Source organism: Penaeus monodon, chromosome 42 (genome assembly GCF_015228065.2).
Source record: "Penaeus monodon isolate SGIC_2016 chromosome 42, NSTDA_Pmon_1, whole genome shotgun sequence".
In the NCBI taxonomy this organism is placed as follows: Eukaryota; Metazoa; Arthropoda; class Malacostraca; order Decapoda; family Penaeidae; genus Penaeus; species Penaeus monodon.
Genome location: NC_051427.1, coordinates 3,323,483 through 3,340,982, shown reverse-complemented (window position 1 = coordinate 3,340,982; position 17,500 = coordinate 3,323,483). Strand labels below are relative to the sequence as shown.

Genomic DNA, 17,500 nt, shown 5'->3' with positions numbered 1-17,500 from the left:
TATATATATATATACATACTGATGGGGGGAAACGACCCCAAAAAATCGCAGATGGTGGAAAAAGCCGAAATCCAAATAGGCAGAGAAGAAAATGGAACAGAAGCAGCTAAAGGATCGGCCTTTTAACCTTTGTTTCACTTTATTGTTATTCATTTTTTCATCATTATTGATTACTGATTTTCTTCTTTAGTTATATAGATAGATAGATAGATAGATAGACAGATATGGATATATATCCCAGAATCGCCAGTCTACGTGTTTCGATCCACAAATCAAAGTGTTAAAAAAAAAATCAATTTAGAAGACCCATTATCCGCCTCTACTTTTTCTCTCTCTTCCCTCCATTCAAAATCAGTAAAACCCCGATATTGCGACTCTCCGCCTTCCCGCAGGCAAAGCTGCAGTCGTACGAGACAGGAGAGAAGGCCGCTGAAGTCGACCTGCTGAAGGAGCGCGTCATGCTGCTGGAGGAGGAGGTCAGGACGCAGGAGAGGAAGGCCATGGATGCCACGGCACTCGGGGAGAAACTCCAGAAGGAAGGTTGGACATATGGCGACCCTTTTTTTTCTTTTTCTAAAATTTTGTCTGCTACTTTTTTCTTTTCTTTTTTTTTCGTCAGCTTCTCTGTCGGTCTGTCTCTCTCTCTCTCTCTCTCTCTCTCTCTCTCTCTCTCTCTCTCTCTCTCTCTCTCTCTCTCTCTCTCTCTCTCTCTCTCTCTCTCTCTCTCTCTCTCTCTCTCTCTCTCTCTCTCTCTCTCTCTCTCTCTCTCTCTCTGTCCCTCCCTCCCTCTCGCTCCCTCGCTCTCTTTCTATCTATCTTTCTATCATCTCTTCGCCTTCACTCCCTCCAAAAATCGCCAATTCAAAATTCAGTCCACCTTTGTATATTGCTACATTATATCATTATCTCCCCCATTTATCGCAGTTTTTCCCCTCACTCGCATCTCCCATTGCAGTGGAGGACCAGCAGCGGGAAATCAAATCCCTGAGGCAGGCGCAGACGTCCTCCTCCAGCCACCTCAATGGACCCTCTGGCGGCCGCGAATCTCCCGCGCGGTGCCGAACCTCCGCCAAATTCGAGTGCCAGCCTGGGGCTCCCCCTCCTCCTCCTCCCCCACCTCCTCCTTGTGGCGGGGCACCTCCTCCCCCTCCACCTCCACCTCCTCCTGGCGTTGGAGTTCCTCCTCCTCCTCCTCCACCTCCTCCACCTTCCTCAGGCAACGGCCATCTCCCGCCTCCTCCACCTCCCCCTCCACCTCCGCCTGTGAACCCCGTAGCAACGTTGGCGACCATGATCGGGGTCTCCAAGAGCAAGAAGGAGGCGGACGGGCCAGGTAGGTGGGCGGGCGGGGAAAGGCGGGCTTTTGGGGGGAGGGGCTTTTAGGGGGAGGGGCTTTTGGGGGGAGGGCCTTTTAGGGTATAAATAAGGAATGTGTGTGTGTGTGTGAGAGAGAGAGAGAGGGAGAGAGAGAGAGAGAGGGAGGAGAGAGAGAGAGAGAGAGAGAGAGAGAGAGGAGAGAGAGAGAGAGAGAGAGAGAGAGAGGAAGAGAGAGAGAGAGAGAGAGAGAGAGAGAGAGAGAGAAAGAGAGAGCGAGAGAGAGCGAGAGCGAGAGCGAGAGAAAGAGCGAGAGCGAGCGAGCGCCTGGTCTAACCTCCGTCCGCCTCCCGCAGACTCGGGCAGCAAGCCTGGCGGCGGCATGGACGACCTCATCAACCAGATCAAGCAGGGCGGCGTCAAGCTGAAGGCCACGAAGCCCTTCTGCCTCGGCTACAGCAGCAAGAAGGCGTCGGGCGAGGTGACGGACAAGCCGGCCGACGCCGTGCAGGAGATGAAGAGCATCCTGGCCACCATGAAGCGCGGGCGGGCGGGGAGGCTGCGGCCCTCCGCGGTGTCGCAGGAGGCCAAGAAGAACACGTCCAAGAAGAACAAGAAGGACAAGGACACGGACAAGAGGGCAGAGGAGGACGAGAAGCCGCCGCCGCCGCCGAGCGAGGAGGAGGCCGGCCCCAAGGACGGCGAGGACTCCGGCAAGGGCGCGAGCAAGGAGGCGTCCCCGAAGGCCGAGGAGTCTCCGGAGCCGGAGGGCAGCTCGCCCGAGAAGGAGGAGGAGGAGGGGGGGAGCCCCAGGACGGCGGAGGCGTCGTTCACGCTGCGCCTGCACGCGGCGGGCGGCCACGACGCCGACGAGGGCTCGAGCCGGGAGGCGACGCCGCCGTGCTCGAGCGGACGCGACTCCGAGGAGCGCGACTCGGGGCGGCCGTCGCCGGGCAGGGCCGTCTCCAGCACCACCATCTTCCTCAAGTCCAGCCGAAGCCCTTCGGAGGAGTGAGGCCGCGAGAGGGCCGAGGGGCTGCAGGAGCCGAGAAGCAGGAGCGAAGGAGCTCAAGAGGAGGAGAGGAGTGGCCGCGGAGCCCAGCCCTCAGCGCTGCCTCGCCAGGAATCAAACTGATGTTGATGTTACATATTTTTTTTTATCTGAGCCATTAAATGTAGGTGCTTCATTTGTTTATATTAAGATGATGGTACGACTGTTCAATGGATAGAAAATATTTAATACCTTCATTCCCCCCTCCCCCCCCCCCCAACCACCAATATGACGTTGTGTTGAAGAAGTTATAACATATCAATTGAATCTATATAGAGTCTATTGTAAAGCCCGTTTTGCCTTCCGTAGATTCTATTCTCATGATCTATTTTAATGATGTTATTGATTCCCTGATAATAAGAATAGTTAATATGGCTTTTACAATGTTACAGTACTTCTTAATGGCCTATGGTAATACTTTTGTGTATAATGACAACAGAAGTAGTAAACGCATACAAGGTGCCTCAGTATTACATCTATATTTCATGACCTGCATTTAAAGATATACAATATCATGGCATTAGCGTTAAAGATAGGATTTTTTTTTTTTTTTTTATGAGTAGCATTTTTTTTTTTTTTGTTTGTTTGTTTAATGATTATTATTGTTTATGTATATATAGAAAAGCAATGCAATTATGAGGCTCATTTAATTGTTTCTATTCTAGTAGAGTTAAGAAATTATATACTTTTTCCAAAAAAAATAGTGCCAAAATTTTCTTCTGATATGTTAGACATAAGCATCAGAAATTCCCAATAAATGTTTGTTTGACGAAATTATGTAAGGAATTGTTTAATAGAATTTGGTTAAGTCATGTAGTTTAGATATTTCACTGAAGTTATCTTGGATTCTAAGAATATGAAATAATGTCAATTAAGCTTGCTCAATCAACTAAGATCTCTGAAGGAACTTTTTTAAATGCAAGAAAGATACCTCTCGTTTTAGTATAATTTCTCAAAAATTGCTTGTGGTTTATTGTAAGGACTAAAAATGACATTGTTAGTGGTTGGCACCCAGGGTTCCCAACCATGATCTCAGTCTCGGTTCTTTTCATATTAATGATAATGATAAATGCAGAAGCCAGCCAAGGCCCCTCACCAGAACATTCTGGTGTAAACACAGCATCTCAAATTTTACGTTATTTATACTCAGGAATGACTAGGAAAATGGTGCATTTGATGGGTGTAAATTTCAGGATTTCTGGCCTGAGCTGGACTCCAAATAGTTTCAGGATCCCCACAGTGCCTCTGCTGAATGGGACGGAATAAAATCTCTAAGGGTACGATATGAATAACTTATAGAAATAGTCCTTCACTCTTTGGAACCGGATCATTTTTTATAATAGAATATGCAAAACAATATATGAAAGCTATGCCAGTTCCTACAAAATGGATAAAGAGGTCTTTTTCTGTATTATTGTTTTTAATTGTTATTGCTCATACAACAAAACGAGTCAACGACAGAAAAGTGAAACATCACTTGCTTTTTTGGGGGTTCGATTTCGAAGCACGTGCCTTGTGTATTTACATTTTTCTTCCAAGATAACCATTTTTCTACCTTCCATGAAGGTTGTTTTTACATATTTTGATAGTGTTTTCTTTTTTTTTTTTTTTGTACAGTCCTTTTTGAGTATTGTTAAGCGCGAGTGAAAAAAATCAGACGTGTGCTCAATTTTTTTTTTCTTTCATTCTATTTTATAGTATTGATAAAGTTACGTTTAAAATGAGGCTGTTCAGTGCGACTTATTGAGAGAACTAAGCTAGTCAAAGTAGTATTTTTTTTCCAGTCATTTTATAATGATGGAGAGCGGAGGTTTTTATTCCCAGAACGGTACATGTTTTTACGTCAACTTCAGACCCTGTACTTTGTAAGATCTTTTTTTGACTATAATTCTTTAAGAAGCAAGTGCCCCAGAAAAGAAAAAAAAAATGTAGATTTAAAATTTTGTTTATACTTCATGCACAAACGAGAAAATAACTGTATTGAGTTTGATAACATTTGAAAAAGGGAGAAAGAAAGAAAGACTCCTAAATGAAGTACTTGACTGAAATTTCTGTTTAGAGTGCAAGCAAAAATTTATGTATTTGCATGCATAGTTGACTGGATTTTGTAGTTCTTGCTAATTTAGCCAATACAATGTACTTCTTTTTTCTTTTTTTTCAATAGATGCTTTGATGGTAAATTTCCCTCTGTGCAAATATGTGATTTCTGTTTCTCTGTAGGGTAATTTTGATTTTTTCTAATTGATTATTGGGTATTCATTTCTTGTGATATAATTTATTTACTATTTCTGCTCTTTGTAATTTTACTAAAATATTTTACCATTCATTCTTTTCTTTATAACAACCTTTTGAACACTGCTAAACAACTTTCTTTTTTTAAACAGCTGCAAAAGCAAGGATTTAGGAACTAGCTTGTTTGTAATAATGGCTTTTCAAAGAAACTACTTTCCGTCATATAACATTTTGGACACCACAGGCAGGTGTTGTTTGTGAATTGGCCTCGCTTATTGTAATATTTTTTTTCTCACTCTCTCACTCTATTTCCTTGTGTAATGTTATTTCATGATATTTGACTATTTTTTACTTCTTCATTTCTCAAATATAGAAGCATAAAGGTATATTTTACCATACGTTTGTTTTCTGGTCCTTTCTTCTTGTTTTTTCATTTACTCGTGATCTGTTATGCATGTGTACATAAGTGTGTACATATGGACACCCACAGATATTTGCAATTTGTCTCAATCTCACTCTCTCCCTCACCCTCATGCTCTTCCTCTCCTTCACCCTCACCCTCTCTCTCTCTCTCCCTCACACACTCTCATCCTCACCCTCTCCCTCTGCCTCCCCCTCCCTATCCCCCTCTCCCTCTGCCTCTCCCTCCCTATCCCCCTCTCCCTCTGCCTCTCCCTCCCTATCCCCCTCTCCCTCACTCTCACGTGCACATGCACCCCTCCCACCCCCACACACACACACATGTGCACAGAGCTGAAAAAAAGACAAAACCAAACACATACAAAATGGAAAATAAGTCCACGGAAATAGACACAGTTGACAGAAATAAAACAGGACAGCCAACTTTTTATATGAAATCATCCCTCAACCCTTTTACTGCAGTTTTTCAAAGAAAAAGTCTCAAGAACCACTATGAACTTATAAGAACATGATGGTCCACCATGTCAAAACGAGAAAAGAGAATGGAGAGATTTTCATCAGGAACTAGTGACTCCTCCATGCTGATATTCTGGCTTATGTTCTTGAGATATGAGGGTCTTCTGATGCTGACTAAGATACATAAGGACCGAAGCCACTCAGTCTGATCTGTCAAAAAGGATTCAAAAAAAGATAAACTAAGAATTAAGGCCCAGCAGTGGAAATTAAGCTGCTACGTGGAAATGCAAGATACAGAATTGCTTGCAGGGAGTCCAGAGTCATGTATATCAGAAACCCTTTGCAAGTTTATATTTTCTCACATAACAAAAAAAAAGAAAGAAAAAAAAATTCCATACCATTTACTTAGGGAAAAATGGATGTCTTATGGCCATTCGTAAATCTTAATGCTATATATATGTATATATGTATATATATATATATATATATATATATATATATATATATATATATATATATATATATATATATTCTGGAGGTCTATGTTTCTTCTAGATGATTTCTAGACTACAAAGGAATGAATAAGCACTTAATTTCATATTATTTGGCAAGGGAAAAATGGAAAAATTAGGGAAAAATGGATGTCTTATGGCCATTCGTAAATCTTAATGCTATATATATGTATATATGTATATATATATATATATATATATATAATATATATATATATATATATATATATATATATTCTGGAGGTCTATGTTTCTTCTAGATGATTTCTAGACTACAAAGGAATGAATAAGCACTTAATTTCATATTATTTGGCAAAAGTAATGTAAATCTAATAACACTCACAGGAAGTAACAATTCACCTTGTCACTAACACGTGATTTAAAGCCAATCCATGCACTGTATCATTCCTATTGTCATATGACAACTGACAATGGAAGGATTTGACCTTATATATATCTAACACATCATCAGAATTATTTTTCTATTATTAGGAGAGTAAAAACACGTCACAATAAGTTGAAATCTTTCTGCCTCATTTCAATACTTAGTAATAATGGATTAGAACAGGCAGTGCATTCGATGATAAGTAATTTTATCAGCAATAGAAAGCAATGCAAGAAACAGTGAGACACAACATACACATGTATACACATATAGACAGTGTATATATATGTATGCACAGATAAGTCAGATTCATTTCTTATTGTGGCTGTGTTTCCTTTAATCTTTGTGTACAAATTAGTATGTTTGTGTTTGTGTTCATATATATACATACAAATATATATATAAATAAGTAAGTATGTGTATGTGTGTGGTATGGGATGTTTTGGGTTGTAATATTAATATAAAATTTTAAAATTATATAATATATATAAGATATATAATATATTATAAATATTATATATAAAAATATAAGAATAAAATAATATATATAATATAATAAATATAATATATATAAAATATATAATATAATAATATAAAATATAAAATATAAAATATAAATAATATATATATAAAATCATATATATAATATATAAAAATATATAATATATATATATATAATATATATATATATATATATATATATAATAATATATATTATATAAAATATATATATATATATGAAAAGAGAAAAGCCACAGTAGAAAATGAAACTAAACCGTGACGTTTCGAACGCTTCACGAGTTCCTCTTCAGACGAATAAAATCGAAATGGATACAAGGAGATAATTTTGGCAAGTATATATAGTGATAGAGAGACGGGGACGAACAAGAGCTGAATAGGTCTCGGGAAAGGGTCAAGGATCGAAGAGTCTGGGAAGTCTTTGCTAACTAACGAGGAGGTAAGATATCCAACCCCCATTGACCACACTCAAGTTGAAATTAGGCATTTTTCAAATTTAAAAGAGATTCAAAACATTTTTTTTTCGTACGAATTGGCTGATTTATGAATTAATTTAGCGTTTTTCCAGTTAAGCCGGTGACCTTCACCCGTAAATGAACGAAACACGCATTTGATTCTCTAGCAAATCTAACTTCACGCTGATGTTCTTTAATTCTTTTCTCCAAAGCTCTACCGGTCTCACCTATGAAAAAACTTGGGGCAATCTTTACAAGGTATAGTGTAAATACCGGGAGAAGTCTCAAGAGCACCGCTAGCCGAAATTGTTTTTTACTAAAGTATTACGCAACGAAATTCGGATATGTTAAGACAATGTCAATGCCAGCGCCTTTAAACATGTGCCGTTTTTCATCGTGGGACGGGTTATACGGAAAAATTAATAGATTACTGGCACTATCCTGTTGAGATTTTCGGGAATGTGTATAAAATTTCCATCTCGCAGATGAGTGTGCCTGATTTTAAGAAAAAACGGGGATATCCTAATTTCGAAAAAGTTTCAAAAATGACGTCAAAGCTCCCGTCAATAAACTCATGTCACAGATTCTATATGCCCTAAGAAAAATGGACGAGGACCCACGACTTTTTAACATATAAAGGGTGATTCGAGAAAAAAAGAAGATAATTAGCGGTTTGAGTGGGTTTTCGGTAAACCGAAAATTTAAGGGAGCCATTTACATTGAATAACAGTAGTCGAGAAATGGTAATCCCTGAATCTTCCCATTCTACTTTAAAATTGATAGTACGCGCGAGGTTGTTGAGTTTACTGAGAAAATCATCGAAATCTGATCGTCCATGTTTCTTAGGGCATATAGAATCTGTGACAATGAGTTTATTGATCGGGAGCTTGACGTCATTTTTGAAACTTTTTCGAAATTAGGATATCCCCGTTTCTTCTTAAATCAGGCACACTCATCTGCGAGATGGGGAAAATTTTTTACTCATTCCCGTTTAATTCGCAACAGGATAGTGCCAGTAATCTATTAATTGTTCCGTATAACCCGTCCCTCGATGAAAAACGGCACATGTTTAAAGGCGCTGGCATTGACATTGTCTTTACATATCCGAATACGTTGCGTAATACTTTAGTAAAACCCCAATGCGGCTAGCGGTGCTCTTGAGACTTTTCCGGTATTTACACTATACCTTGTAAAGATTGCCCCAAGTTTACATAGGTGAGACGGTAGAGCTTTTGAGAAAAGAATTTAAAGAACATCAGCGTGATGTTAGATTTTCTAGAGAATCAAATGCGTGTTTCGTTCATTTACGGGATGAAGGTCACCGGCTTAACTGGAAAAAAACGCTAAATTACATTCATAAATCAGCCAATTCGTACGAAAGAAAAATGTTTAGAATCTCTTTTAATTAGAAAAAAGCCTAATTTCAACTTGAGTGCTGGTCAATGGGGCTTGGATGATCTACCTCCTCGTTAGTTAGCAAAGCCTTCCCCAGAACTTTCGACCTTGACCCTCCTGAGACCTGATTCAGCTCTTGTTCGTCCTGTCTCTCTATCCTATATATACTTGCCAAAATTTTCTCCTTGTATCCATTTCGATTTTATTCGTCTGAAGAGGAACTCGTGAAGAGTTCGAAACGTTACGGTTTAGTTCATTTTCTACTGTGGCTGTTTCTCTTTTCATCCTTTTGGGTACCGTTACTGTGTTTGTGTTTGTGTTTATATATATATATATATATATATATATAATAAAATATATATATATAGATATAATATTATATATATAGATATGATATATATTAATATTAATATATATATAAATATATATATATATATATAATATATTATATAATATATATAATTATATATATAATAATATATATATTATATAGATATATATATATATATATATATATATATATATATATATTATATATATATATTAATATAATATATATATAATATATATATAATATATTATATATAATAATATATATTAAAATATACTATAAAATAAATATAATAATATATATTATAATATATAATATATATATATAATATATAAAATATATATATATATATATATATATATATATATATATATATATATTTTATATATATATAATATAAGTATATATATACATATATATTCACACACACACACACACACACACACACACACACACACACACACACACACACACACACACACACACACACGCACGCACGCACGCACGCACGCACACACACACACACGCACGCACGCACGCACGCACGCACACACACACACACGCACGCACGCACGCACGCACGCACACACACACACACATTTAATTATTTGCTTAGTACGATAAAGACAGACTGGGAGCATAAAACTCTTACTGAAGTTCAGCAAAGGGAAAAATCTTTAAAATATCTAATAACAATGCAAAAATTTATTAAAATGATACATATAAAATTTAACAAAGGACACTATTAATAAACCTCTGCATTTATGAAATTTACATTAGCTATATTCAGAGAACATGAAAAAGAAAGAAAGAAAGGGGGGAGGGAGGGAGGGAGGGAGGGAGGGAGGGAGGGAGGGGGAGAGAGAGAGAGAGAGAGAGAGAGAGAGAGAGAGAGAGAGAGAGAGAGAGAGAGAGAGAGAGAGAGAGAGAGAGAGAGAGAGAGAGAGAGAGAGAGATAAAAGCTATCAATTAATAATAATAATAATAAAAAAGAAAGTAAACTTGCTCCAATATACAACTTGCCAAAAGGACAACAAAAACACTTCAGGCAACCTATGCTTTTTTCTCTTGATAAACAACACTTCCTTTGTTGATCAAGTCCGGTATCTCAACAGCTAACCAGGGACCAAGCTGTTTCAAAAGAGAAGGAAAGCCTCTTAGTAATAAAAAAATATAGATATCTAATATATATATATAAATATATCTAATATATAAATATGTCTGTTACCTATATAGATCAGTCTATCTACACCAACAGTGAATATTCATCTATTTCACATATAAACATACAAAAATATATATCATTTTCATCAAATCATACTAGCACAAAAATGACCAAACCTTAAAGGAGTCAACTTAGCATCATCATTTCCCAACGTCAGATAAAACCAAAAAACTTTCCGAAGTCCCCCCTCAGACCCCAGCACCCTTACCCCTAGAGCCATGGCGTGGGCAATGCCGAATTTGGGGACATTGCGCGCCCCACAGAGCTTAAGTGGTCCGTGAGGCAAATTCTTCCGCTCTGTACATTTTGCTGTCTGCCTTCTAGCTTGACAGTGTCGGTTTCTGGCGCTGTTGCTGGATACGTTACTGGAATCTGTGAAGTGATAAAAGGCATAAGTCAAAAAAATATATTACATATAGATATACATATATATATCTACATCTATCTATCTATCATTCAATCTATCAATCTATCAATCTATCTATCTATATATATATAATATATATAATATATATAATATATATATATATATATATATATATATATATATATATATATATATATATATATATATGAGTAGGAAAATGAATAGGAAAAGGTAGAGAAGAAAAGAGAAAATTACTTACATCGAATTCAACGTCAAACTCGTACTTCAAAAGTTCATGGACGTACCAGCACTTCCCGAACCACTTTGTGCCTTCTTTGTTGCTCTCGAGGCGGAACCAGTCATTGTCCGCTTCTTTATTATTCTGTACGTACTGCGGAGGCATGAGATTGAGATCAGTTCACTGCCACGACATTTGATGGCACAGAAATCACAAAGAAAATTACGTGACATATCAACAAACTCCGACCCGTTTCAAGCTGCGAAGTGCCTACAGCCCTGCCTAATTTGGAGACCCTTGAGTGAGTAAATGAACGATGACTGAGTATCTAATGAGACTCATTAAAAAAAAAAAAGGGAGAGAGAAATATAAAATGAACTGATAAAATATTGTGAATAGCTCGCAAACTAAGAACAACATATATATATATATACATACATACATACATACATATATATCTATCTATATATATATATATACATATATATATATATATTATACATATATATATATACTATATATAATTTATATTATATATTATAATAAATATATATATATATATATATAATATTAAATTTTATTTTAGTATATTATATTTTTTAGTATATCTATTATAATAATATTATTTACTAAATTTTTTTTTTCATTTTTTTTTTTTATATAAATATATCAAAAAAAAATATATATTATATATATAAAAAAAAAAAAAAAAAATTTTTAATTAATATTATATACTATATATATATATTATATAAATATTTATATACTTATCATATATATATATTATATAATATTATATAATAATAGTATTTATATATTATATATAATATATATATATTATTATATATCTATTATTATAAAATATATTATATTATTATATATATATATCAATTATATTTTTATATATATCTATAATATTATACTATTATATATATTTTATATAATTTTATATTTTATATATAATTATTATATATCTATATATATATCTATTATATATATATATATATATATTATATTATATATATATATATTATATTTATATATATATATTATATATTATATATATATTTTATATATATATATATTATATATATATATATATATATATTTACTCTCATTATTTACCTTTTTCCCTCAACCAAAGATCTTAAACACAGCATTCTAGAAACCCTCCCCTAGGATCTACCTTTAATGAGAGCCTGATACTCCTCCTTCAAGCGCACAACCCAGGCATCCTTGTCTCTGGGGCCGGCCTTCGTCCTTAGCAGGGGAATAGAGGCCAGAGTCTTCCTAGTTGCTTCATCCACCATCCTTGTGATATTTCCTGTTGAGGCATTTTGGATGTTTTACTCAAAATCCAGTCAAAATCTGTACATCATATTTCATTTCCAGTAGGATGTAAAGTAATCCCAGTAAGCTATATAATGGTATTAGAATATGCAGAGACAGATCACATAATTCATCAAGATAAATGTTTAAAGATAGGGGTAAATATAGAGGATACACACATGCACAAAAATAAAATACATGGTTGGTTTTGGATCATTTCGTCATATTGGGATATACGTGGCTATAGGGGTATATATGTTTAAGAATACATGAATACTCTACAGTGAAAAAAAAAAAGCCTCACTTTGAGATACATTTAAGAGCATCTTTACAATCATATCATAAAAATAAATATTACAAAATCATGGCTATCAAATCCTTCTTTCTTCTCTTCTCTTCTCCCTCCTTGTTCCTTTCCCCTTTCTAGTGGTTTGCTGCTGGATTCCTCTCACCCTCTACTCCTTGTATAGGTAGGAATCATGCTGCGGAACCCTCTATGCCGCACTAACTTGGCCCCGATAATGGGGAAGGGTATAAACGGTACCAGGCAAAGTGCGGGGTAAAATATGAAGATATACGCCTACCCTTTAAACTTAAAAAACACACATCTTTGGAATGGGTTTTTTCACTACAATATGTTTGGAAAGAGTTTGCTCTTCGTGAAAAGAATGGTAACAGCTGACAACACTCTGTAGTAGCGGTAACGTAAAACAACACCCAATAAAGTCGTCTAATATAAACCACGTTAAAAAAAAAAAACATACATGAGACACTCGCCTCCTACACTTCTCTGCAACTGTTCTAACTCAAAGTACAGAACCTGAGGAGAAGCAACATTAATACCCTCAAGTTTCCTCCGTATGAACGGGCGAAGAAGCGTTAAATTTGGAAGGAAAAAAGGGCGAAGAAGCGTAAATTTGGAAAGAAAAGGGGGAAAGCCTGAGGCCTTACCAACAGCTGCTGCGAAACTTTCTCAGGCAGGTTCGTGTTGACACTCTGACACTGTTGCCATGTCAAGGCGGCAACAAACCTTTTGCTGCCCCGATAAAATATTTTATATGTGGGTTTGAATTTCGTGTTAAGGATGATCAGAAATATTTTTATTTATGGGAAGTTGTTATCATTACTCGTTTTGCTTTTTTTTCATTGGTTTAGGTTACTGAAGGGGTTTTCCGGGCTATAAAATATTTAGTTATTTCATATAACATATTAATATATTTAAAAAAATTTCATATACTCTTATTTTTCATTATCATGTATCACCACTGTGGATACAAACAACTCATTTAAACGTCAGACCAACATAATAGTAAGGTTTATCGCTTATTTGGTATAAGCTTTTTGACAACTTACGACAGGGATACGGACGCAAAGATGATTCTTTTTCTTTTTTTGTTTGTTTGTTTTGCATGTGTTTTTTCCTTTGAATACAGACTCGTTTTTATGTAGTTTCAAAATATATTAGGAAAGATTCTAAATGTACACTAGCAATAAATATACGAGTCAGTCTACTATATATTCAACAATACTTATATTTTGTTGCCTGTCGTACGTGAATTAATATACAAAAGGCTCATTTTTTACAGAAAAGCTCGAAAATAAATCTGCCCCATGCGTTGTCATGGAATTGCTTTATTATGTACCGTAATTAGTGAGAATATTCTGGACAGGTAAACTTATTTTAGACATAACTTGTCCGAATGAAACTCATTCCCTATCATAATGACATATGGATATACAAAACTCTATCACATAACCAAAGATAAATAAAGAATCCTAAGAATCAAAGTACCAAAATATCAAATAGTATAGAATTATATTTTTTCAATGAAACTGATGAATAAATAGTAAAAGCACCAAAACGAAGCCAAGACCATCCGACCGAACAGGTAATGTTTACGTTCCTGGCTCCCATCTCGGCCGAATGTCCTGCATCTTCTGCTAGCACGTAGGAAATTCTTCTGTCGTTCCGTGGGATTCCGTTGGCTGGGATGGACGATAAGCTCATTAAAAAGACGGTGGTGCACCCAGGGAAAGGAGATGCTGGTTATCTGGATGGGACGAAGGTTAGAGCTTTATTTCACCTGTGTTTATTGATGTAAATGAATTGTCAAATATCGACTATCGATAACCTGTAGAATACGTCTGCTCACGTTTATGTCATACTTTGATAGGGCAGGCCAGTTATAAAATTGTTTTCCGTGACATCTAAGCACGAAATATGATTTTTAAAAAGTATTTTAAGGTCATTTTTGTGAACCATAATTATTTCCAACCATTTCCAGTCTATATGCCTTCTCCTTAGTTCTTTTTGTATTGGTGTAAAGGTGAACTCTCAAACATTGTACACTCCAAGCATAATTCTTAGGGAGTTAACCATTTCATGACCAATGAAGACAATGCAAATGCTTTCTAATTGCCAATTTGTTAAGATTGTGCAAGGCCTGATTCAGTGAATATTCATTATATAGACATGCATATGCACAGAAATAAATATATATCTATCTGTCGGGATGTGCGTATCTACCAGATAGATAGATAGATAAATGTATATCTCTCAGATAGATAGACAGATATGCATTTATTTCTGTGTATATGCATGTCTGTTTATATGAATATGAATTGGGTTGGGCCTCACATAATTAAACAAACTGGTCATTAGAAAAATTCATTATCATTCATATAGATAAGATTTATCCTTAAATGTGTCATGTTTCTTTCCTGCCAGGTCACTTTTCACCTGAAAACCGAAACATGTGAAGAGACCCCAGTGGTCATTGATAACAGCCATGACTGGAAAAATCCTGTGGAACTTATTCTGGGCAAGAAGTTTAAGCTTGAAGTCTGGGAAGCTTGCATTCGCACCATGTTGCCCGGGGAAGTTGCTGCTTTTACCGTAGATAAGTCGGTGAGTGATTCTGTTTGATCATGAGAGAAGGAAGAGAGGGGAAGCAAAGGAAGGAACGAAAGAATGGGAGAAGGAAAGAGTAAAATGAGGAGAAAGGGAGGAGTGAAGAAGGTTAGAAGGGAGAGAAAACTAGTGGAAAGGAGAGGGATAGGAAGGATGAGAAGGTGAGAAGGGTGAAGGGAATATTAGAGGGAGGAAGGGTGAACCGGAAACAGATATGAAGAGATGCATAGCTAAGGATAGATAACAGGGTGGAGGAAGATATGGGAAAGATAGAGAGAATGAAAGATACAGAGAGAAAAGGAAAGAGAAAGAATATCAGTCTATAAAGCAAGGAAGAGAAAATCAAGAACAGAAACAGACAATGAGAAAGGCAGAATCCCTCTCACAGATGAGCATTTGAGCATGAATGATATCTCTCAGTCATTGTTTTGCCCTAATCTTTCCCTTCCATTTCTGCAGTTATTAACTTCCTATCCCCTGGTGTCCAAAACTCTCCGTGATGCTTATAGCAAAGACACACCACAGAAGAAAGAGAAGAAGCCCCACCACTGCTGTGGCATGGGCTTCAAAGAAGGCCTAGGATTTGCGGACTTAGATGACTTAGTGAAGACACCAAGGAATCTCACTTTCACTATTGGTAGGTGTGCTTTATGGTATCCACTTAGCCCATTTCGTATTTTGTGTTTTGTATTCCACTAATTCTAAGTCTGCAAGAGAGTTTATGTTCTGTCCTAAAGTAAGTTTGATATTGAAAGAGTTTTATTGTGTCCATTTGGAAATGGGTTTTTATATAATTGGAAGTTGAATTTGTTTTCCATGTTTATGTAGTTCATAATGTAAAGTTTATGTTTGTTTAAATTCCTTCTATTCTAAAGGACTTGGTAGAGCCCATGTTTGTCCCTCCCAATCCCCAAAAGAAGTAGCAGAGCCAAAGGATTATTCTTCCAATCCACAAGGGGTGTGGTTGAGCCTAATATTTGTCCTTCCTAATCCCCAAAAGATGTCCATCCACTAAGTAGAACATGTATAGGAGCCTGATCTTTGTTTTTTGCCTTGCTAGATCTCTTCAAGGTGGAATCTCCCAATTCATATCAGAAAGAGTTTTGGGCCATGAATGACAGTGAGCGAATAAGCAGTATCCCGTCCCTGAGAGAGGAGGGCAACACACGTTACAAGGAGGGTAACTACAAAGAAGCAAGTACGAAATATTCTGAAGCCCTCGGCAGATTAGAGCAGCTCATGTTAAGGTGATGGCACTTCTTTTGATGTATGTAATAGCAGCTATGGATGTGATGTATGGAGATATGTATGCTTTTAATTTTATTACACAGTTAATTATGTAAAGTGATGATTGCTGAAAAAGTAAAAGAAATTTGTAAGAAGTACAAGCTTATGCCTTTTCTGGTGATTCTGTAAAGATGGATTTATGTTAGCCGTGAAGTAGTAGTTGCCACTATCATTGCTGGTAGAAAAACTCACAATATATGAAATGGGTTTACTGAAAATGAGACAGTTTAGAAATCCTCTTGGTTTTCATATTTAGGTGTAAAGAGGTAGAGGAGAGGAAGGTATGTTAAAGGGTAAGGCAGAATCATCATTGTACAGGAAGGGCAGGTAAGCACATGGAAATGGACGAAAATCTTGTCAGGGTACAGGGTGAGGCGGTCTTTGCAAAGGGTGGCTAGCATAAGGCAAGTATAAGAATGTGGGAAAGACAGAGACTAACTTCCTCATCTAAACCTTCTTCTCCTCCATCCCAGAGAAAAACCAAATGATGAGGAGTGGAACAAGCTGAATGAAATGAAAATGCCACTACTCTTAAACTATGCGCAGTGCCAGTTGCTACAGGGAGAATATTATACTGTCATTGAACACTGTACTACTGTGCTGGACAAGGACCCTGGTAAGTAGAGTTATGTCTGTTACGTTTCTTTATTTCTTTCCTTCTTTCGTTCCTTCTTTCTTTCCTTCTTTCTTTCTTTCTTTCTTGGATTTATTACATATTTTTTCACAACTGCCTTGTGTGTACATTAGTCTTTCTTTGTAATAGCTAGGCAGTGCTTTGGTATTACAACTGTTATTAAGAAAATTATTATTGTTTACTACTCTTTTATATTATTCTTATTAAAAGGTCTTCACAAAAAAAAATGAACAGTTAAGACTTTAATAAGAATAATATAAAAGAGTATAAACATAATAATTTTCTTAATAACACATAGTAATAGAAAGATAGATAGTATATACAAAGAAAGATATATAGAACAACAACATGTAAAAAATATAGTAATAATCCAGAAGAAAGAATAGAAGAAGGAAAAAAAGAAGAAAGAAAGATAAATATAGAATATAATAATAGATAA

At 36.2% G+C, this 17,500-nt stretch overlaps 3 protein-coding genes across 3 annotated transcripts in view; 2 read left to right on the top strand and 1 right to left on the bottom strand.

Moving 5' to 3' along the window:
- The window catches only part of LOC119599343 (protein enabled homolog), a 7,145-nt gene extending 2,152 nt beyond the window's left edge, over nt 1-4,993 (top strand). Inside the window, exons 3-5 of the mRNA XM_037949099.1 lie at nt 393-540; nt 956-1,333; nt 1,671-4,993. Coding sequence (XP_037805027.1) covers nt 393-540; nt 956-1,333; nt 1,671-2,329 — 1,185 coding nt within the window. The 3' untranslated portion in view covers nt 2,330-4,993. The remainder of the gene's footprint in view (nt 1-392; nt 541-955; nt 1,334-1,670) is intronic.
- Nucleotides 4,994-10,117: 5,124 nt separating this feature from the next.
- On the bottom strand, nt 10,118-13,248 carry LOC119598886 (ubiquitin-fold modifier-conjugating enzyme 1-like). The gene is given in 6 exon segments (XM_037948577.1): nt 10,118-10,201; nt 10,504-10,553; nt 10,556-10,667; nt 10,922-11,055; nt 12,090-12,224; nt 13,181-13,248. Coding segments are annotated over 5 exon segments (495 nt in total). The 5' UTR covers nt 12,211-12,224; nt 13,181-13,248; the 3' UTR covers nt 10,118-10,123.
- Nucleotides 13,249-14,124: 876 nt separating this feature from the next.
- On the top strand, nt 14,125-17,051 carry LOC119599077 (AH receptor-interacting protein-like). The gene is made up of 5 exons (XM_037948831.1): nt 14,125-14,295; nt 14,958-15,137; nt 15,600-15,777; nt 16,201-16,387; nt 16,901-17,051. Exons 1-5 carry the CDS (start codon nt 14,221-14,223, stop codon nt 17,049-17,051), a joined length of 771 nt encoding a protein of 256 aa, XP_037804759.1. The 5' UTR covers nt 14,125-14,220.
- Nucleotides 17,052-17,500: the final 449 nt, after the last annotated feature.

What these genes read in the sequence shown, in the direction of transcription:
- LOC119599077 (XM_037948831.1), top strand. Translation starts at nt 14,221, where the DNA reads ATGGACGATAAGCTCATTAAAAAGACGGTGGTGCACCCAGGGAAAGGA. An exon ending in GAATCTCACTTTCACTATTG is followed by an intron (nt 15,778 to 16,200) that starts GTAGGTGTGCTT and finishes TTGCCTTGCTAG; the next exon opens with ATCTCTTCAAGGTGGAATCT. An exon ending in TTAGAGCAGCTCATGTTAAG is followed by an intron (nt 16,388 to 16,900) that starts GTGATGGCACTT and finishes CCTCCATCCCAG; the next exon opens with AGAAAAACCAAATGATGAGG.